The 26,962-nt window shown below is 36.3% G+C and overlaps 1 protein-coding gene across 18 annotated transcripts in view; it reads left to right on the forward strand.

The window, feature by feature from the left end:
• Positions 1-26,962, forward strand: part of lmo7a (LIM domain 7a) — a 51,130-nt gene that overhangs the window by 1,211 nt on the left and 22,957 nt on the right. For 14 of the 18 annotated variants that reach the window (XM_079880407.1, XM_079880417.1, XM_079880423.1 and 11 more), the window contains exons 2-9: positions 4,372-4,442; positions 8,667-8,736; positions 11,756-11,862; positions 21,912-21,942; positions 22,569-22,682; positions 23,275-23,470; positions 25,822-26,062; positions 26,638-26,928. In XM_079880407.1, coding sequence (XP_079736533.1) covers positions 4,372-4,442; positions 8,667-8,736; positions 11,756-11,862; positions 21,912-21,942; positions 22,569-22,682; positions 23,275-23,470; positions 25,822-26,062; positions 26,638-26,928 — 1,121 coding nt within the window. The remainder of the gene's footprint in view (positions 1-4,371; positions 4,443-8,666; positions 8,737-11,755; positions 11,863-21,911; positions 21,943-22,568; positions 22,683-23,274; positions 23,471-25,821; positions 26,063-26,637; positions 26,929-26,962) is intronic. The other 4 variants (XM_079880414.1, XM_079880416.1, XM_079880413.1 and 1 more) reach the window with 1 other exon arrangement.

A 26,962-nucleotide genomic window follows, 5' to 3' on the forward strand; every position in this document is an offset into this window, starting at 1 on the left:
CATGAATCAAAGTAGGCCTATGAAAGATAAAACACGAAACTCATCATATAGGCCTAAAGAATCCATGACAAATTTGTTGGAGTTTGCAGCTTGGCCTATTTTATTACAGGTGTAAAACATGAGTGGTGAAAAATAATTCCTTCTTGGAATGAGACTGGGAACCAACCAGTAGGGATCATGGCCATTTGACCGCTTTATTTGTGATAAACCTCTCTAACATGTCGATTGTGTAAATTAATGTATTCATAAGAATACATATAAATTATAAAATAATATATTTCCTTGCAGCGAGTGTGATTGGGAAAGTGTTATAGCTCAACCTCGGTAGCCGGTCGTGATCCACCAGGGCTATCTGACTATTTTAATTACCATAAAATTCTCTAAAACACCAATCATGTAAAAGAACATAATCATATCAAGAGATGCACAATAATAAATAAATGTAATTCACCAGAGGGAGGAATACAAAACACAAAATCTGCCAAAAGAAATCAATGGTTGCTGAAACTTGGCAAGGCTGACTTGCCAGCCACTAGCAGGTCACGTGACCTGCCTGAATCAGACTGCCAGCTGCCACCAGCCACTGACAGGTCACGTGACTCCTGCCAGCCAGCTGAAGATTGAACCCCTACTGTTAATTTGAGATAATTTTCTGTTCTCATTTACTTTTACCAAACGCTGAGGGTGAATAAATGAGGGCAGAATTCACATTTTGGGGTGAACGATCACTTTAATGTATCACTGTTTACTTTCATATGAAACTTTCTTTAAAGGTCACACTCACAACATTTCTAGTACCCTGTCGCACTTCATATCATGGTCAAAACAACAAAATGGAGATACTCTTTGGTTTTTATTCTTATATTATTCAAAAAATTTATAAATAACATAATTATCTAATATTGATTAATTAAACGAATACAACTTTTTATTCATTTTATATATATATATATATATAGATATAGATATAGATATAGATATAGATGGACATATAGAGGACATGACAATGCATTTTTGTATCTTATTCCACGAACAGTGATGCATTAAAGGGATAGTTCTCCCAAAAAATTAAATTATGTCCTCAATCAATCACCCTCTTGTCGTTCCAAACTTGGACGACTTTCTTCGTTACACAAAAGAAGATATTTTGAAAAATATTGGTAACCAATTTAGTGACCATTGACCTCCACTGGCCATAAAACAGTGAGACATTTCTCAAAATGTGTTCCACAAAAGAAAGAAAAACATACAGGTTTGGAACGACATGAGGGTGAGTATAAATTACAACAGCATTTTCATTTTTGGCTAGAACTATCCTTTAAAGAACCTTTTAGAAAAAACTGATCTATTTTATTTTTTCATCAAGTTCACAGTGGAAAAACTAGTAGTCCTGCAACAGTTTGCACACGCTTTACTGGGTTTATTCTTCCAAACCCTCTGGAACCCACTTAGTCTGGGGAACAAATGATTAGGACTTTCCTATCCTTGTGAATTCCCTTCTCAGCGGGAGATGGCAGGGCCAAAGCACTGGCTGTAACTGAACAAATATTGTTCTTAATTCATGAGGGGTGAATCTAAATGCTTTCCGTGTGACATCAGTCTCACACAAATGCACACTGGTTCATTGTCACAGGCAGTGGACCTTGGCAGGGCAGTTTCAGCCCCAAGCCGATTGCTCCCCTGCAAAGGAAGGGGATGTGCCACTTAGCGTCCAATCTGAATGACTAACGGGTTGTCAGGCGTGAGGGCACACTGAGCAGTGCTGGAGTCTGAGTGTGTGAGTGTGTAGGGTGTCATGGTCAGCTGAACGATCTGGAGTTTGTCACATGTGCTCATTCTTGCACCCGGTCTGTGGGCAGAGACATTCCTGTTTTTTCTCCAGGGTAGTTCTCAGCTTGTTAAAGTCAAACCTAAAATTAGCCACCCTTCTGAAGTTGCTTGGTATGTCTAAGTGTAGAAAGTTGCCATTAGCCACTGTGGCTAAATCATTATTGTAGTGAAATCATATTACATAGAAGTTTTGTTAAATATCTCATCCATTATTGTTTAGGTAAATCAGGGTCATCTCATTTGAAGTTTAAATTTGTAGTTGTACATGAGGTCATTATTTTTTATCTTATTTTTTATGTTTTACAGATTTTAATTGATTGTTCTTTTTATCCTAAAATGACCCTGGTGATGTGGTGTTGAGCATTTTCTCCCAATATTTCTTCTTGCTCAGCAGACTTTACTTGGGCAAAGGGATTAAAGCACTTTGGCACAATTAACGATGTGCAACATTCCGTGTGTCCAAACAACTTGGAATGCCTCATTGCTCCTTCATGAATGAACAATCGCTGTGTGCAAAAGTGCAGCTGAATTAAAATAATGTCTTGCATTATCAAAACCTGCTATTTAAATTGGTATGTAATCACATTATGTGAGCTTGAAGGAAAAATAGTTTGTAGTAATAACTCCTTTTTTGGACTAGATCTTTGTAGGTAGAAAAGGTGCATGTGTGGAGGTAAGGGATGTGAGACTGTTTAATTTGAATTCTTTAGGGAATCTCAAATTTGTGTTTTTTAATAGAAATACAGTAAAACAATAATATTGGGAAATATTATTAAATGTCTATATTTAATATTTTAATATATTTCAAAATGTAATTTATTCTTGTGATGGTAAAGCTGAATTTTCATCATCATCACTCACATATGTCACATGATCCTTCAGAAATCATTCTAATATGCTGATCAAGAAACATTTATTATTATTATTATTATTATTATTATCATCATTGTTGAAAACAGTTGTGCTGCTTAATATTTTTGTGGAAATTGTGATGCTTTTTTGCAAGATTATTTTATTACTGTCACGTTTGATCCATTGAATGGATTCTTGCTATATAAATTCTGTTTTTCCTTTTACAATTAGTATATCATTTAATAGTTCATATTTTTGTTCAGTTTTTTATTGGTTATGTAAAAAAACTGGTTATGTATTGTTCAAGCTCTTAAATTGTTATCCACCTGCTACAGAGATCTGTTTAAAAACAATAAGCCATTATGGACATTACAATGACAGGAACAGCAGGGGTCAGGATTTCATATGTCATTGAACAGTGATGTTTACTGCACCAGTTTACTCCTGTGTGAATGTGCTTCATATATGATTAACCTCTTGTCTCTTTACACTCCATATCTGTGAGGGTTTGTAATGGTTACATAAATCTACATGAAGGGGACAGGAAGCTATTTGACATTTAATTCCAAAAACATTGATCTTTAATATTCTGACAACTTACAACTTTTTGGCTGTATTATAAGAATATCTTGGGTTTTTTTCTCAAGCTTTAAAAGATTTAGATCAGTGTGACATGGAATACAAAATTCCCTTTGAAATAATCTACCTTTAGTTTGTAACTTGTAGTGTAACTGGATCTAGTACAATAGGATCATAATATTTGTCCATACATTATTTCTGTCCTTGTTTTGTTCAGCAGACATAACGTGTCCTTTGAAGTTCTGCTTCTTAAAAGAGAACAATTGCGGTTCAAATCTCGCAGTCAATGCTGATCTCAACATAACCAGTGTCCTTTTACATGTAAGGCCCTCCACACCCTCTGAATACATGCCATGTTTTTGAGTGGCAGCCAAGTAAAAGCAGCTTAAGAATGTCCTGTTCTACACAACAGACATCAATAAGTGGTTACCCTTTATTGACATCTCTAGATTTCATATCTTTTGCATACTTTCTTTTTGCAACAAGACTGTTTTGGAGATATTACAATACAGTATGTCTGGCCTGATTGTTTGTAGTTAATTTCTTAAATTTAATGTTATACCAGTAGCATATTATAAAACATACCTAAATAAAGTATTACTCATAATGACATTGTCTCATGAAAGCTAAACTCTGTAAAATGTTTTTACTGGCGTTTAAACTTGGAAATTGAAAACATTTGCATCGGAAAAAGGGCTTTAGTCATAGATTATGTTATATGAGGTGTGGAGCAACAGGGCTCACATTGTAACAGTGTAGTCTGAGGGAATAAACACAACATAAATGCTTCCCTGTGTGTGAGCAAAAACAATGGGCTGCCTGCCTTCTGTATCCTGCAGGAGTAGTTTGAGATCATTGGAAAGGCATGAAGCTGTGTGTAGAACTGTGACATTCCTCCAGATGCTCTCGTTCTCTGTGGTTTGGCCACTGGGCTCCAGCTCTGATTACTGAATAACCCACGATTCTCCAAAAGAGGCTGTGTTATTGTACTGGTGTGCTAGACGCTTGGACTTAAAGCTCGGAAGAACAACTTTCCTCTGCTTTCCCTGGACATCCTACCTTCCCACTCACTGGTTCTTAGTGCTTCCTGTGTTTGTCCTTGTCTCGCAGGCAGTCACTAAGAAGAAGTTTGGGAGCAGTAATTTCCGGAGTTCTCTGGAGAATGGACTTCTGTTGTGTGAGTAAGTAAAGCTATGTTTATTTATACTTCTTTATTTTTTTTTTACTGTAGTTTTCTTGCTTAAACCATGAAAAGGATTCTGCTATAATTTTGTGGCTTAGGCTATCATTTTGTAATGGTTTTTAATATTCGTTGCACTTTTTGTGCACCACAAACATAATGTAAACAGTCCTAAAGGACAGTTCATTCAAATAGGGAACATTCAGTCTTCATTTACTCACCCTCATGTTGTTCCAACACTGTATGATTTCTTTCATCTATGGAACACAAAGTAAGAACATTTTGAAGAAAGTCTGTTTTTTTTCCTCATATTATTAAAGTCAATGGGGTCCAAAAGTTTTGAGCTCCAAAAGTACATAAAGGTAACGTAAAAGTAAACTGGTTTAAATGAAGTCTCCTGAATCAAAATTACTTTGAATGATCAACAGAGCAAGAATTAAGTGGTTATTCAATTTCAAACCTCATTGGTGCTTGTGTCATAATGTTAAGCAATGGCAAATAATTTAGAATTTTGGACACCACTGACCTTTGACTCATTGTGTGGACAAAAAAAAGTAAAAAAAAAATAAAAAATAAAAAAAAACACACACACACACATACATGCATACATACATACACATATTTAAAAAAATATATATATATATTAAAAAACACAACTCTTAAACTAAACCATACTCTAAACCTAAGCAATAGTGTTAACAAAAGCAAATGTGAGTTGGGGAAAGTTACTTTTAAAAGTAATGCGTTACAATATTGCATTGCATTTAATTCCTAAAAAAGTAACGCTCTGCGTTACTTATGGCAGTTTTCCACTGCATGGTACGGTTTGGCTCGCTTTGCTTTTCCACTTCGTGGTACGATTCGGCTCGGCTCGGTTTGATTTTCCACTGCAGTTTAGTACCGCTTCAAAGTGGGTGGGATTATAGACTGCTCGTTAAAGTTGATGCAAAACTTTTTCATTCCTGGTCACATATCCAGCTCTCGCTGGATCCGCTCCTCGGCTACCAGCGAGAGGAACGTCTGCACCTCGTCTACTGACCAGTCACCACTATTCAGCCATTTCTTTTTACAAGTTTTTTTTTTTTTTTTTTTAAACATTAATAACAAATAATACTTGGGTGGCTGTTGCTGACTATTTAAATCTAGCGGGTTTGGTGTCTTGTGTTGCAAATCCGATGACTTTGGTTCTGTCTGACCAATCGCATTTTTAATATCGGTACAGTATGCTTGGAACCTCAACAGAGGTGGTACCATTTAAAGTGAGCCGTACCATGCAGTGGATAAGCGCCACAAAATGAGCCGAGCCGTACCGTACCATGCAGTGGAAAAGCGCCATTAGTTACTTTTTATGGAGTAGTAACTTAGTTACTTTTTAAAGTTACTTTAATTTTGCATTACTTTTTCTCACCTGGGATGGGCTTGCCTGTTTGTTTTTTAATAAGAAAGTTTTAAAAAGTTATATTTTTGGCAAATGGCCAAAAGTGAAATGAATAAGCCTCAGGCTGAAGGAAATTAACTTTACAGGCGTGAATTTGCAACACTCTTACTTCAGCAAAAGTAATTTTGGTTATTAGTATGGTTGAATTGGATCATCGAAGGTCAGTAGCAAAGGCATTGGTTTATACATTTATTTGTGTAATTTAACATATTTATTTATTTATTTATTGCAGCTTTGTAAAATATTCTGAGTTTGCAATGCATTTCACTGTTTTTATTCATTTTGAGGAGTAACAAATCTGCTTTTATTTGTGCAAGTGAGATGAGTAAATACCTGCTCACATTCAGTCTAGAACAACAATACCCATCATGTTTACACACAACAACGCCTTTGCACTTACTCCCGATTTCTCTCAACATAGGGACAGTAGATGTTTCAGTCAATGAATCGGAAAACAAAGTAACTTTCAATACTTATTTGAAAAAGTAACTTGCAATTTACTTGTAACTTGTAAGTAATGTGTTAAGCTGCGGTCACACTGGACTTTTTTATAAACATGAATTCAACAAATAACAAATAGTAATGCATTCAAAATAAACAATCTACTCGAACTGAACTTTGGAACTCAGTGAAATGCGAAACTTTTCTCATGAGCTTGCGTTTGCGGTCTGATGCATTCGTATGCGTATGAGTGAAAGTCAATTGAACGAAAAGTGTAGTGTGACCGCCCCTTTATTTTACTAGTTACTTGAAAAAAGTAATCTAATTACTTAACTCGCATTACTTGTAATGCATCACCGTCAAGACTGCGCTGAAGTAACCATTTAGCCTGCTTCTACAAGACTTTGAGCTCTTTTATCACTCATGTTTTACTGGACTCATACATGTGTGTTCTGCATTGCAAATGAAATGCAGTACCAGGTAATTTACCAAGCAAGTTTACATCATAAAAGCCAAACATATGGAGCTCAAAATGGTATAGTTTACAAATCATGCAGCATAGTAAAATTGTTGGAGGTCTTAACATAGTATTGTGCAAGGAACCGTGCAAAAATAAGTCTTTATTAATAAAAAATCTGCCAAAAGTTGCAAAAATGTGGTTAGAGGCACATTTTTCCTTTGAGCCTATGTTGGAGCTATCCCTTTAACTACTTTTCTATAATGCACTGAAACAATATTTTACCTGTTGGCTGAAATGTGATGCAAGCTAACACTACCTGAACTTTTTCATTTGGAATTTGCATCTAATTCCAGCTGCATGTAATTTAACGTGCATGATGCCTTGCAGCTATTTTTAAAACAAATAATTTGTACCCTGCTGTCACAATCAGAGACTCTTCCATCCCAGGAAGCATTAGTAAGCCCAGCAGAGGAAAACAACATGGATGGCAGAGCATTTAAAAGGACAGCTGGGAAGAGGTGTTCCATAGTGCCAGCTACTCTAGCCGGGTTCAGAAACCTGAGCAGAGGACAGGCACACGAGGAGAAGCAGCTCTCGGGCCTCTTGTGCTGTTTATGTAAAGGGAGCGTTGGGTAGGTGGACTGGGCGTGACATGCTGCAAGCTCAGGGATTTCAGCACATTTCTGAACCTGACTGGATGGTTTTGGGGCAGTGCGTGGGCCGGTTTGACACGCTGGTGTCAGTCGAATGACTCAGCAGACTAATTACCACAGTCCAGTGCAGAATGTCATCGTCCTGCTCCTGCGATCTTATGCTGCCTGCTTACAGTCTGTATACCGAGCCATTAGCTTTGCTGTTTCCACATGAGCTAACAAAAGCCTACATTACCTGAGGACACTGTCACTCTGGATTTCACGTCTAAACAAAGAGTCCTGTGAAACTACTGCTGGGGCCGGCACAGCAAAGGCTTGACTTTAGCTTAAAGAGTGTGCAAATACTTCTTAGATGTGTGAATGGGTAGATGTGGTTTAGTGATTACAGACAGAGAATAAATGGCCAACACTACATATTCTTTAGATACTGTATCTATACTTTTTTTTTTTATAAAAAAAACCAAAAAAAAAAAAAAAACATTTTTGGGCCACCAATCTAATTTTAAAAAGCTTTGTGTAGCTCTAGTTCCGCATATTAGTATATAGATACTGGTGTTTAAAAAGTCATTTATTTTAAACAGGTGCACACATCTCTGACTATGTTATGACCCGACTTTTTGCATGCCGCTGCTTCATTAACCAATCAGATTCTACATTTTACCTTTAATTGTAAATGTTACTGTTAAATTTAGCATTCAACCAATCACATTTACACATTATTTTGTTATTCTTTGCATGTTATTAAATATTGATTCTAAAGCCTGTATTGACCTGTTACAAAAATGACAGCTATGTTATTCCTTAAAGTTTTTACCCAAAATGAAAGTCCTGTAATTTTTTACTCACTGACTTTTTCTTTTACCACTGAAGGAATTGCGCATCACTAAATGAGAGAAAATACACTCTATGAGACAAGTCATAAAAATGTTAATGACTGCCACTCCCTTTAATGCACATCATTTCATGCTCATCACTCAGCCGCATGCCTTGTATTTTGCACTTCAATGTTTCTGTGTATTTCCCCAAACCAGTTTTTCACACAAAACTAGACTTACTTGGAGGCTTTTGACTGATGTCTGTTTCCACACAGAGCTGTTGGTGTTTTTTCAGGGCATTAGATGGCTTTGTAAACTGAAGCCAGATGGTCAGAAGTAAAGAAAGCCATAAACTGGCAACTGACACGCAATGTAATTGTTTGTGTTGACTTTTTTTGTTCTGCTTTTCTTTTTCTAGACTGATCAACAAGATCAAGCCTGGCATTATCAAGAAATTAAACAGATTATCCACACCTATTGCTGGCTTGGTAAGTTGTTGTTGTTTGTACTTTGACATGCATACAGGATTTTTGCTGTAGTATTCCATCCTGATAAGAACTTTAACTCTTAAAAGAAGTTTGATTGATTTACTAAATGGTTGACATGTACATGGGTATTTAGCATGAATTGCAAAAAGTTTATTTACTCCTGCCTGTTATTTAATAGAAATCATTTGTCACCATTTTCCAAACAGGAAGCATTGCAATTTTCTATAATGAACGATCCATACACATGCATGTAGAGAAGAGGAAATTAGATTTTGAAATAATATAATATATTACTTGGACAGCACAAAAACCTATGCTCTATGTTCTTGCTATGGTCTATGCTCTTGCTTTTTAATGCAAGAGCATAGACAAGTGGCATATGGACCTGAATTAAGCTGTTTTTATTGAAACTTTTTGGCCTAATCAATGCAAAACATGCTAATTTATTTCCTATTGCCCTTTAAAACTCTTGACCCAGGTAAGCTTAGATAAGCATCTGCATATCCAACAGCATCACAGCGGTATTTCCATAAAATGCTTCCAACCCCAAAACCTATCGAGCACAGCCTAAACTCACAATTGAGGGCTTACATGGCACAGGCTAAGCAAAGGCATGCAAAGAAAAACACATAGTTTGGAGTATATTTTAGTTTTGCTAAATACTGCTGAGCCTATAAAGTTTGTCCTTAAGAGAGCTGTTTCTGAGCTACCAGCAAACCGTAAGTTGCAAAAGAACATAATGCACTTATCCAACAATGTTTATGACTGATGAAAGATTTTTTTCCACAGAATGAAAGGCTCATTCAAGCCTCTGAAATCTTCCCAGCACTATTATTGTTCCTTCTGGCTGCTTGGCTTTTGTTAGACGCAGTTTTATTCTAATACTGAGGTTTTATATTTTGTTAAATCAAGGCTCATTAGTGCAAGAGTGGAAATCTCTGGTTTTGTGGACGGTGTAGCGACTCTGGCTTTGGATCACTAAACTCTACTCAAGGTTTGGCTTTGGTTGATCTTTGGATCACTTTCCCATAGTTCCATCAAATCCGGAGCCGTGGTTTACCCTTGTGTTTCCCCGGATAGCTGATCCTCCTTTTAACAATTTGAAGAGAGGAAGCCTACTCTTGTGTGGCACGCTGGTCGGCCACATTAGAAAAGTCATTCTGGCAGGGCTTTGGACTGAGGTTTAGATGACTCTGTAGAGCACAGCCCTTCATAAACCCTCCTATAATTGAGCTGGATGGATATATTTGCAATGAGTCTCACCACTGTGAAAAGAGAATTGGCAGAACTAATTATTTGAATAGGATTTTCCACAGGCCACCAGGCTTGTTTGCTCTTAAAAGTGTGCATTTAAGCAGTTATATTTTATTATTTACTTTAATTGAACCCATAATGTCTAAGTGTTGTAATTTCGTTTAGCATTATTGCCTATTCACATAATAGTTTACTGAAAACAACATGATTCATATGAGAGATTGATCTATGCTGACACAGTTTATCACAAAAATGTAACTTTAGCATACCTCAGATTACATACATATCACTAGTAATGCCTGTGCAACAAACCAACAACCAGCAGTTGCAAAAAAAAAAGCGTTTGACGGTAAGCTTGATAGTTTTTTCTGATGGTTGTAATCGCTGAATGAGTATTTCTGACAGGATTACTGTACAGTATGTGCACTGGCTGTAAAGTTAGAGATTCATTATGTCACTGTCCCAAAGCTATCTGTGCAAAATTATTAAAACATATTAGTGTTTTAACCAACATGTCCTGTTGAGGAATTGTAGGTCATTTAAAATTCCAAGTAAAGGTTAAACATGTAATAGTCTGTTTGTTCCTAACCACCTGCTTCAAGACATTTAGCATTCAGGTATTCAGGTAAACGTGTGACTAGTTGGACCTTTTCACATCTCAGATATTTTGCATAAATCTAGGTTAAAGGTTAAGGACACTGATCAAGCTGTTGGAGTGTGAGAATTTGGTTGAGGAACAGAACAAACAATAAGAGACGTCTTGATGTTGACATTCATTTTCTGTGTGGTGTATCTCATTTGTCACCTTTAAACACAGATAAAACGTACTTCAACTGACCCTTTGACTCCCACACACAGGGTCAGGGTGAGACCTTTGACCTTGCACCTCGGGAAAGGATTTAAACAGCAGGCGAGGAGGTGATTCAGAAGTAGAGCTCCTCATTGCCATCTGCTAATAAGCATGTTTGCTGTTTAAATATAGGCCAAAGCACCCTGTAATTATTTCAGAGCAAGCGGGAAAGCAGGAAAGGGTGGGCTGCACGCTCTGAACTATGATCCAGATGGTTGATCAAGTCTAATTGAAATAATGTCATAACACGACTTCACTACCATGATAGTCTACATTTCTCAACATACCAGATGTGTATGTGAATGAACAGACACGATCTTTAGTTTGCTTAATATTAAAAGCATTTCCTGACCCACCCACCAAGCAATTTTAACAGTTGCTTGGGGGAAATACTTTGTCGTTTCTGTCACCTGTGTTTCATGGCAACCTCGTCTCCAAAATAATCCACCGCCCTGAAGATTCCTCAAATATTCTGCTGAGAGATTTGTGTGGCGGTTTCTGGGTGTGAAAAGTGAGAGTATGCTTGAGTTTATGTTTGTGCACATGCAGGTATGTGTTTGGGTTAGTCTAGAGCGAATGAAAAGAAAGTGCGTGTGTGTGTTTGTGTGTTTTGTGCAGTACATGTGTGGGGGAGGGTACTAGTGGCTTTGACACTCTCTGTCATACTTTTGCACCGCCCCGAGGCCAAACTCCTGCTCTCACAGGTACAGTCACAGGTCAATCAGTGATATCCTGCCTTTATTCTTTGCTCTTGTGGTGTCACTTTATTTGCCACCTGCCCTCTTTCGTCTCCTCCCACTGCTTCAGCTCACTGGACTGAACTTTGGAAGCAATGATTTCTGGACTGTGTGTGCCAAAGATTCCCATATGAGTGCTGTCTAACTCAGAAGGTGGACACATATTCTCTGTCGACAGGACAACATCAACCTCTTCCTAAAAGCCTGTTCAAAGTTTGGACTAAAAGAGGCCCAACTTTTCCACCCAGGAGACCTGCAAGACTTTTCCACACGTGTGACTGTCAAGTAAGTTTTGGTTTTCTCAACTTACAATGTTCGGTAATAAACTTGACCTTCCGCCAATGTGAAAATAGCTGTGGTTTTGCTATAACAGAATGTGTCCAACCACTGTTTATGGCTCACTAGATGGTGATTTTGGCAGATCTTATTGTCCTCTTGTCTCATATCCACATATTTTTGTAAAACAGGCTTGTATTACTAAACCAGTCATTTAAATTCAACTGAGTCAGTATGAAACTCAATGTGAATGGCTATTTTAAAAAGATTCATGGGCACGTTGTTGACATAATAGCTTAATAACATTTATCATACAGTCATGCCTGGCTTGTATGAATATGTCTTGTTTGTGAAAATGCATTGAATATTAAATAAAAATCATGAATTGGCTTTGCGCTCTGTCAGGTGAGAAATTAAAGTTAGAGAAGAGCCAATAAATAAAGAAGAGCAGAGGTGAGTTGCAATGAAACTATAATCTGATCTTAAAAAGGCAGAATCACCCTCATGAGTGAAGCATAAACTCTCACTATCACTGAAACACAAGCTGACAATTGGCCTGTGTATGTGTAAATTCAAGATGAAGAGAGATTAAAGACTTTGTGTGTGTGTGTGCGCCGTGGGTAAATTTGCCACTTGCAGGTGTTTATGTCCTGTGCATGCTGTAATCATGCTATATTGTTGTAGTTTCAGTGTTTCAGATCAGCCCATGTCTGTGAAAAGGGTGGAAAAACATGGCATGTTGATCAACCTGTTCAGTATTTTCACAGGTGTGTCTTTGGGAGGTAGTGACGTTGTGAGATCTTTCAGTCCAGCTCTGACATGTTCATCACCGCAAGCACTTTAATATTTGTGAACAAAAACAAAAGAAGTCCTATGCTATTATATTTTCTTGGTGACTTAAATTAACTAGAACGTTTCAGAATTCATTGCAACAGTTCACAGAAAAATAATAATTCTGTCATCATTTACTTACCCTCATGTCATTCAAAACCTGACTTTATAGTCTATGAAGCACAGAAGGAGAAATGTTGATAAATGTGCTGGTTGTTTTTATTACCCAGTGAAGTTGCATTGAATAGGGACTGAAGCTGTCAACCTTCAGAAAAAGGAAGTAAAAGCGCCATAAAAGTATAATAAAAGTAGTTTGTTTGACTTGTGTGCTATTTTCCAAATCTTCTGAAGTCATTTAATAGCTGTGACTAAAAGATTAATTGTTTACTGACAATCTTTGCTGTGAGTGGATTGTTATCTAGATCATTGAGTCAGTGAGTTGAACTTGAAAAGTTTAATTGGATCAGTTCAATTTGTAAAAAAAAAAAAAATTCTGACTTTTATGATCTGTTTAATCAAATTCACTGAAAAGATAGGTTCATTTGTGAATTGGCAATCACTATTACTCTCATAAGCTCTCATGAATTCTCATTACCTTGCCAATGAGAGTTTGGGCGAATGTCAAGTTTTTCAGTGAATAATGGCTTAAAGTTGGTGTATTCCACTCACAAATCATATGATGTCAAGACTTAGAAATAAATAAATAGCACAAGTCATGTAAACCACATTAATTTATGTTGCTTGTGCTTTATGGTGCTTTTTATGGTGAGCTTCAGTTATCATTCACTTTATTTTAAAAAGTTCTGATGATATTCTTAAAAAAAAAAAAATCACCTTATGTGTTTTTGGAACATATTTACAAGTTTGGAACAACATTAAAAATATATAATTTGGGGTGATCTAATTATTTAGTGGGCTGTCTGCAAATGATTCTTGTTCTTTTCCTGTGTTTTCCGATAGTTGATCCTTTTGTGAGCTTCATTTGACTAGGTGTGTTCAGCTCTGGCTTGGTCCAGTGTTGGGGCATTGTGACATATCATAGCTGTATTACGTCACATACAAATTAGTAACGATTCAAATATGTGAAATCAACCTGCCCATATTGATAAGACTGCTTTGAATAGGGCAAGGGGAGGGCTTTATGTTTCTGCCCATCCTGTCATTGTTACCTCAGCAAAAGTGACAGTGCTGTCAGACACTAACCTGTGGGCCGAGATTAAACAAAGCATGCCTTGCTGCATGACGGTTACCATACCACACCCTTACTGCCATGGAAACTGTCCAGAGGCTCTGATTAAACAGGACTCATCCAATCCCTATAGGCTATAATTATAATCACTTATGCCACTTACGTCTGAGGGGGTGTGTCTGTGAGCATGAAGAGAGGGTTTATCTGCGTCCACTGTCAGGTATTTGTCGGAGGAGTTCCAGGGTTCCTAATTTTAGAATTGAAAGGTCACTTTTCGACACTAGATGAAGTGCAGCAGTGATATGATTCCTGACTGTTACTATTTTTAGCTTGTTTTCTCCTTCATTCTCCTGGTGTAACTTTACATACTTCAGAAACATGTTTGTGTTTACATCAAGAACACAACAAGAAGGCTACCATTTTGGCTTGTATTTTCTGTTCCGGGTTTGTGTAGACCATGCAATTTGCATATACTAACTGTAAGCTGGCCAACAATTAGACTACACCCTATCAGCACTGTCCAACACCGATTATATGGTAGGGCTTGTTTTTAAATGTTTTTACAACGACCCCTGCCAAATCATTCTAGAAAATGCATTTTTTTTGTGTTCTGAAACGATACATTCAAGCAGTAAACCATCTGTAATGTGAGGGCAGAGTTTGCACGCCACATTACAGTTTTCAGATCTCTCACACTGATCTGAGGTTTATTGCCCTTGTGGAGTTTGATGGCGACTGTTCACAGTCACACAGAAGGCAACGTGAGCAGATATTGCAGCCTGTTGCTGGCAGGCTTGTGATAAGCAGCGCCTACATTCATTATTACTCATCAGTCCATGAAAAGCAAGTGTCTCAGAGAGGGAAACAACTCCAGGTCTTCTGTCCCACTGGCAGCCTCTTCCAGCATGACAGCTGCTCAGTTTGATGGCCTGTTTACATGTGCCAATAAACACGATCAACATTACTTTACTTTCTCTCACACAGACACAGACACACAGATACATACACATATGTATTGTACATAATACAACTTTTGGTTTACTAACAATGTTATTGAAATATCATTGAGCTACTGTTAAAGTTTTTATTCATTATTAATAAGAATTCTATTAATAATAAATTATTATTACGGATGCATAAATACCACTTTTTCCAGAACGAGTCTGATACTGATACTTTCGTTTTTGGTACTCCCTGATACCGAGTACCGTTAGCTGTTTTTTCATTGCATTATTATTATTATTATTATTATTTTTTTATTTTTTTATATATATATATATATATATATATATATATATATATATATATATATATATATATATATATATATATATATATATATATATATATATATATATAAAATTTAAATTGGTTATAGAAACCAAAAGAAAAGTAATCCTATTAATTTGCTTAATTCACAAATATATGTTTCCTTCAGTTATTTTCATGCTTAATTATGCCTGTTAAACTGATTGTACAAGCTTCTTATACTCTTCTGTTCTGTTCACTGTTCATTATATTTCTCGTAATTTGTTTATCGTATTTCATCTACAGCGCACATTAGAGCTGCTCCAGTGCAGCGGCACAGTAATCACATGACCTTTTTCTGTAATAATGTAGGGTTAGGGAACCACACGTTATACATAAATCACGTAACTTTAACTAAAATGTAATTTAGTAAGAGTTAGTTGTAATCCAACTAAGCGATCAGCAATCAAGCGCATGCAACAGAAGTGTGCATGCTCTCTTTGCTATTGACATAACTTTTCATTGTTGTCTGTGATAAATGGATGTGCGTTTGACTAGCTTGTGCATCTATCAATACACTTAGCCTGCTTCACTTATCAGCTCGTGCACAGCAGCTATACGTAAATATATTTATGTTTAATATTCTTTTATAGACATCATTTATCTCTTGATATCTCCATGTCTCTTTGTTCTGTTGTCTGTTTCTTTGTCTGGACACAAACACTGCACACACAATGCGTCGTATCGGTTATTGATATAAGAGCATTTTAATGATTTCGAGTACACAAGCACAGTATTGGGACCGATGGACAAGGCATTTGTTGGTAGATGAAAACTATGACTAGTGGTGAATCATAGTTTAGAAGGTTTCATTTCTTTGTCATTGTAGATGGTGAAATCTAGGTAGCTGTGTGAACTTTGTCTCTGTTTTATTATTGTCTCGTCCAGTGAACATATTGCCATGTTACTAGCACTTACAAAATGTTAATGATAAAAAATGTTATCTCTTCCTGCATTCCAGTAGTTTATAGAGTTGTGCATTTGAACTGATTAAGAGTCTTGATAGCACTTCACTTTTCAATTTCAAACCGTATTAATAATTATGGACAATCATCAGTTATTGACTTTAAGAGAAGCCATACATTGCTCCAAATAAGAGAGCCAAATTATTCATTAAAGAAATGTGATCACAAAAGCTTTCATGTCATTAATACAAACTTCTAAAACTGTAAGAGATATTGGGATGTCAATGCGGTGGCGCAACCGAACACGAGAGCAACGCAACCTGGCTGTTTAGATCTTATTGGTTGTTTGCTTGTCTGCTTGTCAATGGTAGCACGCTGATTTATCAAAACATCTGATAGGCTGTTTAAGATCTATGGGCGATGCGCACGCATTTTAATGAAAATATCGAGTGCTATATCAAACTTTTTTTTTTTTTAATATCGTTACCGATAGTGGTGTACCGTCGATAAATACCGATACCGTTTTATCGCCCAGTCCTATTCTGTATCTGTTTCAGATGGGTTTTTTAGCAGCAATACAGTGTGGCAGTATTGTTCTTATTGACCGCAGATGCCATCATCTCATGCCCAACCACCAAACTGATTGACCGAAATCACTTTTAAAGCTCTTCTCCTAGTACATGCAAATGTACTCTGAGGTTGGCTGCTGGATACTTTAAGCTGGTTAAGCTGGTTATTGAAAAATATTTCAAAATGGATGTGCTGAATGTTGTATTCCTCCTTATTAGTTTTAAATACACTACCGTTCATCATTATCGACAATCATCACAGCTTGATTATTGTAACTCCCTTTATATTGGAATAAGTAATCAAATATGAATCGTCTTCAGATGGTTCAAAATGCAGCTGCCTGACTTCTGACTGGCACACCACAAATTTGATCACATCTCCTCTCTATTATGCTCTTTGCATTTACTCTTGAGTTAATAATTTAACTTAATTTTTTGTGTGTGCCTTTTTCACACAAAAAAATCTTTAAAGCTCTGAGTGGAATGGCTCCTGAATATTTCTGTGATCTTTTAAATCCAAATTCAACAGTTAGATCTCTGAGGTCTTCTGAGCAAAGAGTGTTGATGGTCCCGAGATCCAGATTAAAGTCGAAGGGTGACCGTGCCTTTTCTATTATTGGGCCGAAACTGTGGAACAGTCTTCCGGTTTCCCTCAGATTAACCTCTTCAGAATCTGAATTTAAATCCAAGTTAAAAACTTGTCTTTTTACCTAGGCTTATAACTGTCCCTATTATAAGGATCTATCACCTATCAGTGTTTTGGTACTCTCCTCCTCCTCATTGCATTACGGTCTAAATTGTTTATATTTATTCTTGTCTTTTTTTAGCAAGGTTTTGTACAACACTGTTCAACTACTGTTGTTTATATTGTGCTTTATGAGTAAATTTAGATTTGATTTAATTTTGAATACCGTTCATAGGTTTGGGGTCAGTACGTGACATTTATAAAGTTGCAAAAATTGTTTCATATAAATTCTGCTCTTTTGACATTCATTAAACAATTCTGGAAAAACAAATATTTCCACAAAAATATTCCAGCACGGCTGTTTTTAACATCGATAATAATAAGACAAGTTTCTTGAGCAGCAAATCATCATATTAAAGTGATTTCTGAAGGATCTTGTGACTGAAGACTCTGAAGTATCTGAAAATACAGCTTTGCCATCACAGGAATTACATTTCTTTCAAAAACATTAAATGATCTTATCTACCACAAACTTTTGAACGTCAGTAAAAAGTACTATTGGTGGACTGTTTGTTTATATTATTTAAAATATCCACTTTTCTACATTGTTGTGAATTGTAATATAATGTTTTCATTATAAGTGCTGTGGGAGACTGAATATGTCATTTTCTCAATGGTGTGTGGCACTGGATGGCATCAGTGGTCACTATGACAGGGACACTGGTATATTGTGAATTGCTCAATTGTCCATACCATAAACAGACAAACAAGAGCTGCATTTGTGCAACACTCGCTCATCCGACTATAGTGAAAATTATTCCTTACAGTGTTTTACTTGTGAATTATAGCTGGTGAATCGGATAAGAATGTAACAAGCCTTTTGGGAGACATTAAATCAACCACAGCCAATGCCTCAATTTAAATGTATGTGTTGTATCATAGAGCTGAGTAAAAACACAAAGAATGATTGATGCAAGCTGGCATGACTAATTAGTGGCATTCGTACATAAAACCAGGAACATTCTTTACCCGCTGAATGTTACTAAAAAATGGGCTGTGAGGTCTTACTCTCCCAGCTATGCACACACACCCACTTTATAAATGAGGGGTGTTGATATGTCATGAACCTGCCCGTCCATTGTCACTGTGTCATTTTATTGCATTTCCCAAAAGGGTTTGGCAGGCCTTTTATGGACTAAAAGTATTTCGAAATAGAATAGAAAAATTCCAGAAATATGCCGCGGATATTGTGTAACTGAAGGCTAGACTTGTGTCCATGTGTAAGTATTTTACATTATGTGTAGGTGATATTCTATCTCTGTTATAGACTACCCTACTTTTTCACTCACAACATCTTTGTGAGCCACTGTGGTTTAAACATTGTTTGGAGGGAAACAGCACAGTGCCATTTAGAAACTTCCGTTGTGTTTTATTTTGAAATGTTCCAAATCAATCACACATACAGAAATGGTTTGGTTTCTAGAGAGACAAATCCTAATTGTAACTGTGACTTTCCCACGGACTGGTACAATACTTATGACATTGACCTGCTCAGACAGTATATTTAGGCCCTAAAACGGTCAGAACACAGTTTTGGGGAATGTAACTTAATTTCTGAGTTCATTACACATGAATATTAAAGAATGCAGCGGTTGATGTCGCCTTTTGTGAGAATGTAACAGTGCAAACATTATATTCTCACAAATGGTCATTAACATAAACAACATTTTTTGCCTTGGGAACAGACTGAGTGATTATAATCAATTTAACGCAGTCTTGTACTTGTTTAGACACATTAGTTCAAAGCATTTAAAAGCCTGATGTGTGAATAGAGACCCTATTGAAAAGCATTTGTACTCTGATTATGTCTGACAGTGTTTTGAGTAGAGAAATTTGCTGTTGTAATTGGAATGTTCCAGCCACAGTTCACTTACTAAAGGATGGAGAATTAAGAGTGGCAAGAGCGGCTGTTAAACATAAATGCACTAGTTGGATATGGGTTAGGTCACCCAAAAAAGAAAATCCCATTAATATTTATTACTCATCTGGAACACAATAGTGAATTTTTAATAAATATTCTGCCCACTCTTTTTAATATAATGAATGAGGGCAGGGGTTGTCAAGCTCCAAAATGATTTTAAAAAGCACCATAAAAGTATTAGAAAAGTGGTCTGTGCTACTCATGTGCTTTACTGCATGTCTTACAATGCATATTATAGCTTTTTGTGAGGAACAAAACCAGAATTGAAATGTAACTGACTACTTTTATGATACCTTTTCACATATACCTTTTATGGTGTCTTTGCGTCCTTTTTGATGTTTGAAAGTTTAAGTCCCGATTCATTGTAATTGCAAGGAAAAGAGGGCCAGTACATTTTTCAAAATGTCTTCTTTTGCATTTTGCAAGGTTTAAGAAGTTTATGACAACATGAGAGTGAGTAAATTATAACACAAGTTTAATTTTTGGATGAACTTTTTTTTAATCAGATTGGATCATAAATGTTGATTTTGCTGATTTAGCTTTCCCTTTCAAGATTCGTACATTCTCTCAAGATCTTTTTTTTTTGTCTTTTTTTTTTTTTTTCAAAAAGGATTTGCTGATAAATAAATGCCTCATATTCATGTGAGTGAACAGCTGATCAAAATACACCCTAGAGGTTCCCAAAATAAAATAATTTCCTTCCCTCTCTTCTCACCCCAACAAAGAGTCCTTTGGCTTTTTCAGGGATCATAAATTATCATTAGGTAACAAGCATTAGAATGTTCTTGACTTTTTTTTTTTTTTTTTTTTTTTTTTTTTTTTTTTTCTTCAAACAGCTTTATAAATGTGGACTTTGTTCTGATGGCAGACACAGACTTTTTTTTTTTTTTTTTTTCTCTCTCTCTTGCAACTTTTATTGGAGCAATAAATTGCTGTTATCGTGAGCAGGGAACGCCTTCATTCAGCTAGTTGAACATGTCATACAGGTTCACCAGCTTGAAAAACACAGGTTGCTGACTAGCATAATCACTCTTCTACCTCTCAGCTGTTGAACTCTTTAGCTTATGTCATAAATCTTGCATCATGGCTGTCACAGCTAAAAATGTATTTGTATTCTGAAAGTGTATTGTTAGTACTGTAAGTAACAGTTGGACCAGTGTCACTAAAGTCCATTGGAAATTGATTGGATTGTTAGATTGTTGTGGTTTGCTACTTCTGTGATGTCATGTGAATTACAGGTTGTCCCGCCCTTGTGCCAGTAAACACGTCATCAGAGAGGTGTCATTGCAAGTGGGAGGGAAAGTCATTTTGATTATTTAAAAAAATAATGACGTGCAAGGACAAATAATTTCTAATAAATACTGCAATATTCCATTAAAAAATAAGAGTTGTTCATTTTGATTTCATGGTGACTTTTGGGTCTCAAAATACTAAAATGTACGGCCTAGGCCTGAGCTACTGTACTATTGTATTACCTATATCTCTAGGAAAATGGGGCATATGTAGATGAGGGCCACATGATATTTACTGTACATGTTAATATCAAAACATTAAATTGTGTCATGTGATAGAGTAAAAATAAGACTGTGGCAATGAGTTTTGTAAAATATAGTCCACAAACATTGAATCATTATAACTGGAACAGGAACTTTGTTATTTTTGTTACGGAATAACAAAAGCAAGACAAAAGGAGTCAAATTTTGGTTAGTTAGCCTGGGCCTATTTGCCTATCCTTCTGATATATGCCTTTAATATGCACTCTGGACACACAAAAAAGCATATTTCTCCATTCACATATCCATTTAAAAGCTTTGTAGCTATTTTTTTAAGTAATGTATTAAAAATAGTAATGATGATGAAGATAATGATTATTATTGTTGTAGTTTATATCTTAAATCCCTGCATGTATACATAGTAGTTTATTGATATGACATACTAAATTATTATTTCATTATATTATAGTACAGTGCCCTATTTAGGCGGGCTCTTAAGGGGCACTCCAGTTCCAATAACTAATGGCTCAAGTATTATATAATCTTTTGGTTGAAACATCAGCAAGAAATACAGTACCTCGCTTTACATGCAACAAAAGGATGTCAGGAATCTTAATGATGTTTTACATCAATGAATGTGGTATTTTTATAGTGATCATATTTGGTTTTAACCTTAGGTGACAGTGCTCATATATAACCAGTCAAGGACAAGATTGTGACATAAAAGTAGAACATACACAGTACATATACTGTATCTTATTTTTTTTTCTGCTTATTTTGCTTGTTGCATTTATAAAATAAAATATATTGTCAATTTATAGTGGAGCTTGTGGGAGTAGGGTTCTTTGGCTGTTGTTTTTCTGGTCTTTATATCTGCTGTCAACCATCCCTATGTCGCGGAGTTTGTCAATGTGTTTGAGTGAACGTGTTTTCAGTTTGTATCCTTTTGAATAGAGCTGCTGGGAGCCGGCCTGATAGGATTGTGCTCTCACTTTCTAGCTCATTCACTAGGGCACACAGAAACCCAAAACAATGTTCTTTTATTGTCCTTTTCCCAGACTGTGAGTGATTAACCAAACACCTCTTCTCCCCTACAGACGCCAGGAGAGCAGCAGGAGGCTCAAAAATGTAAGTGCTAATGCTGAATTATTTGGGCTAATGTAAAATCGTGTTTATCCCCTAATTTGCTCAATTGAAATATGCTGTGAGCTTTCGGAGTCTTTGCTTCATTCCTGTGGTGTCAAATAAAATACTTACTTAACAGCTCACATATTGCGGTTTGTGTTTGTATGTTTATTTCTTAAAGTATCACAGTAGCAGTATGTCATAGTAACATTTCAAGACGCTTCATCTAAAACTCAAGTACACTGATCAAGACATCTATTTTTTATATATAAATATAAATATAAATAAATATATATATATATATATATATATATATATATATATATATATATATATATATATATATAGAATAGAATAGAATAGAATAGAATAGAATAGAATAGAAGTCTTGATTTTGATGTTTTTTTGTTTTTTGTTCTAATTGTAAAGATTATATAAACGGTGAACTGATTTTATGTATAAAAACTAAAATGACCACTCAAGTAATTAGGAAACTTCTCAAAAAGGGAATAAAAAAAAAAGTTCAATACTTTTTAGTACCAGTGTATATAATATTTATATTAATGGTTTATTGACATACAACTTTGTTGCAATATGTACTAATACAGTTGTTTTGATTTGTCTCACAGGTTCTGATCACCATATATTGGCTGGGCAGAAAGGCACATGCTGATCCTTTTTACAATGGACCTTACCTAAAACTAAAGGCTTTTGAGGAATTACTTGGCACAGCACTATATAAGGTAAGATTATGCAGTATTTGCTGTAGTATTTACGCTTAGATGTTACTGTGTATATAGGAGTGCGTGAATATTGTGGATTCTTCTAGACTAGCTGACCATGTAGAGTAAATCTCATTTTACATCCATTCTGGAATTTGAAATATCTTGCTAAGAATGCAGCATACTAGTCTCATGGTATGAAACACAGTCAGCCAATAGCAATTAATTCACCTGATTGCATTGATACTGTTGACCATTACATATTGTAAAAAAAAAAACAAAAAAAAAAAACTTATATGATTTTGAAGGGAATTTGACCATGCTTATTCTATCCTTTTAAGTGACATAAAAAAATTACCATTAAAACCTGCCATTTAAGTTTACAACTGTGCACATTTCAGTTATTGTATTCAGGATCATCTGTGTAAAAAAACACAGTTTGAACACTTTCAAAAGTATGACTTTCATTGGAAAAGATACGGCAAATTCTCACGAGCAAGACTGTGTTTATGTACTATGGAGGCTGTATGCTGTGTTTGTTGTTTGTGTTGTTCCCTTGTGCATGCTGTGTGTCGGCCTGTCTCCCTCACACTCACACCCTTGTGCTCGACAGGCACTAGAGGATTGCACATCACTGCGGGGCAGTGCACGAAACAGCACTTGTAGAGATAGCTGGTACTCCGAGAAAGAAGAGCTCTTCCCGCTACGGGCCGGACACAGGAGAGAAGACTCTCTAGACAGCCTCGACTCGCTGGGATCCAGAACTTGCAGCACATCCTCAGACGCTACACTCAAAGGAAGCAGCGAGGGTAAGACTCTTCAATCTCTGAAGTCACTCTTGTGCATTCTAGCTTGACTTTGAGAGTCAGAGATGAGTAGTTGTACGAAAGGTGGAGGTGGATATCTCATTTTGTGTCTTTTTAAACAAAACACTCCACCAGTGCAAGAAAAATATGCAGTCAAGTTTAAAAACCTGACCACAGATAGCTTTGGCTGAAATGTGGTTAATTAATTAATTAATTAAAGGATTAGTTCCAGAATTAAAATGTCCTGATAATTTACTCACCCCCATGTCATCCAAGATGTTCATGTCTGTCTTTGAGGAAAACATTCCAGGATTTTCTCCATATAGTGGACTTCAATAGGGTCCAAATTGCTGTTTCAGTGCAGCTTCAAAGGGCTGTATATGATCCCAGCCGAGGAATAAGTCTTAAAAAAATTAAAATGTATATACTTTTTAAAAACAAATGCTCATCTTGCACGTCCATGACTTCACGCATTATGTAATCACGTTGGAAAGGTCACGCGTGACGTGTGTTTACAAAGCGAATGTGCAAAGACTTTTCACCCTTTACAAAAAAAAAGGTAAAACAACGATGTCAGACGATTTTGAGGAGAAAATGAGATGGAGTTTTTCGCCCTACCCTACTTTTTTGAACCGGAACACGTGTGACCTTTCCAACCTGATTACGTAATGTGTGGCGCATCGCAGAGCTAGTGCAAGACGAGCATTTGTGGATAAAGTATATACATTTTTAAAAATAAAATGACAGATCGTTTTGCTAGATAAGACCGTTATTCCTTGGCTGGGATCGTGTAGAGCCCTTTGAAGCTTCATTGAAACTGCAGTTTGGACCTTCAACCCATTTGTCCCTGTTGTAGTCCACTATATGGAGAAAAATCCTGGAATGTTTTCCTCAAAAACCTTAATTTCTTTTCGACTGAAGAAAGAAAGACAAACATCTTGGATGACATGGGGGTGAGTAAATTATCAGGAAATTTTAATTCTGGAGTGAACTCTTGCTTGTCAAAACAAATGCCTGGTGCCCTCTAGTGGTATTCGAACTATACCTTTTAATGCATTAATGAGCTATATTTTGCTGCCTGTGATGGTCAGCAGATACTGTTTTGATGGAAAGTGCAAACTCCCATCAATTCATTCTCTTCTACATGTTTGCGTTTCAATGACATTAGCATCTTTTTACTCAGTCATGGTCCCAGGGGCTCAATTTCAGCTCATAAGGAAGGTGCTGATGTAATTAGCTGCTGATATAATTACTGTGCTGGACTGTCTACACGTTCACACCAGTGAGACATTTTTTCTTATTCCCCACTGACCTGCCAATGAGTCAGACGCATCCCACTATCATGTTTACTACAGAGAAGTGTGTTCAGAAAAGCTGTCGTCTTTCCGTGTAAAATATTTACAACAATAGAAATTGTGTAAATATGTATTAGGATGATAAAGACATTTTCAGAGAGTTCCATTCAAAAGTTTGGGGTCGGTCAGATTTTATAATGCTTTTGAAAGAAGTCTCTAATGCTCACAAAGGCTGCATTTATTTGTAAAAACAGTAGTATTGTGAAATATTATAATAATTTAAAATAATCGTTTTCTATTTTTTAATAAATATAAAATGCAATTTGTTCCTGTGATGGCAAAGTTGAATTTTCAGCATCATTACTGTCTTCAGTGTCACATGATCATTCAGAAATCATTCTAATATGCTGATTTTCTGCACAATAAACATGTATTATCACAATTGTGCTCCTTAATATTTTTGTGTAAAAATGTTTTTTATTTGAAATATATTTTTTTTTCTAAGTAAAAATTCTTTACTGACACCTTTGATCAATTCAATGCAGTTTTGTTGAATAAAAATGTATATATATTTTTTTTAAATCTTACTGCCACCAAACTTTTGAACAGTATTATATTATATGAATTACATGTATTTTCTTAATCCATCAGCATAGAGTTTTCTTGCTTTAAATTTTGTGAGATTTGTGTGTAAAATAAGAAAAATCTAAATTCTAATGAAGAAAACTAATTTTTGCACTGCATATATTGTGTGGATCAAATTTTGTCTCCTAGTATAATAAAATGTGAATTCACCTATGGGGACCAATAGAAAAATAAGAAAAATCAGCTTTGTAAAAATACAAAATAGGCTAATGTCTCAATACAAAACAAAAAAATTCAAAAAGATTATTCTGTTACATTCTGTAAGGTTCAGGGTTATGGATTAGAAAACATCATTAGCTCAGTATAAAAACAATAAAAGTCAATGGAAAGTCCCCACCAGGAAAGAATAACAATCATGTGTGCATGTGCGTGTTTATACACTCACACTCCTGGCTCTCTGTGCTGTTTCTCCAGGTTGTGGTAGTGACCCCGAAGCAGATCTGAGCTTCATGATGTCAGAAAATAAGGAATACCGCCGTTCATTGGTCTTAACACCTAAGACCACCACTCCGTTCAATCAGTTCTTGCCATCAAAGGATAAGCAGTCGGGCTATGTTCCAGCACCATTACGCAAGAAACGTGCAGAGCGAAATGAAGACAACAGAAGAAGCTGGGCTAGCCCTATGTTCACAGAAGATGACGGCACTTTTACTAGGTAATGCAAGTCTACACTCTAAAGATTCAATGGGGGTTTTCATGGGATGGTATATTCACCTACTCTGGTGAAAGGTGACCATCTGATCATTGATTTATGATGTAATACAGACCGAAGAAAAATGTTTTTTTCTTTCTTTGAGGAAAACACCCACAGAATTGAAAAGTCACAAATGAGGTCTCAGTAGTTTCTCCTAGGCAGCAATAAAATTAAAAAGAGAGCAAAAGGAGACTTTTTTTGTCTCCAGCTTTTCAGATTTTTCTCCAGACAAAAGACCCTAGTAATCTTAAATCTGTCTCTTCTAGAGTTTCAAAAAATATCTCAACAATGTCTCACATTGTGCTCTGATACCTGCCATCAAAAGATCTGAATGTGAACTTTTCTCAAAACAATTCTCAAAATTTGTCTCTTGATCATTTGCTTTGCTTCCTAGAATTGTTTATCATTATATTCCTCCTTTGTAGGTTGAGATGTTAGCTATGAAACATTCTTGATGTTTGAATGCCGGTGCTTATTATTCCCACTATTTCTTGGCATTTTGTGCTTTCGTGACCATCATTGGTGGTGTGTCCCAGTCATGAGAGGGCTGGTTCAGACCCTTCATCTATCACCGAGTTGAAATCCCAGACAACTGCCCAACAGTCTTTGGCCTATGAGTATGAGAGCAGTGATTCAGATACAGATCGCCCGGATCCCGACATGGTTCTAGATGACCTCGCTAGCCGTAGATTTCACAGGCCGTCCCCTGTCGCTCCAACCAACTTTGCCTTACCCATGAGCCCGCTGGAGGGAGCTGCTGTCTCGTGTACCACCAGGCCACAGGTGGCTGTCAGTAATGTGCCCCGGCATTCATTGACCCATCTCAGGTCAGAAACTGGCTTCTTTGACACGCATCTGTTT

The sequence above is a fragment of the Squalius cephalus genome (genome assembly GCF_949319135.1).
Source record: "Squalius cephalus genome assembly, chromosome: 9".
NCBI lineage: Eukaryota > Metazoa > Chordata > Actinopteri > Cypriniformes > Leuciscidae > Squalius > Squalius cephalus.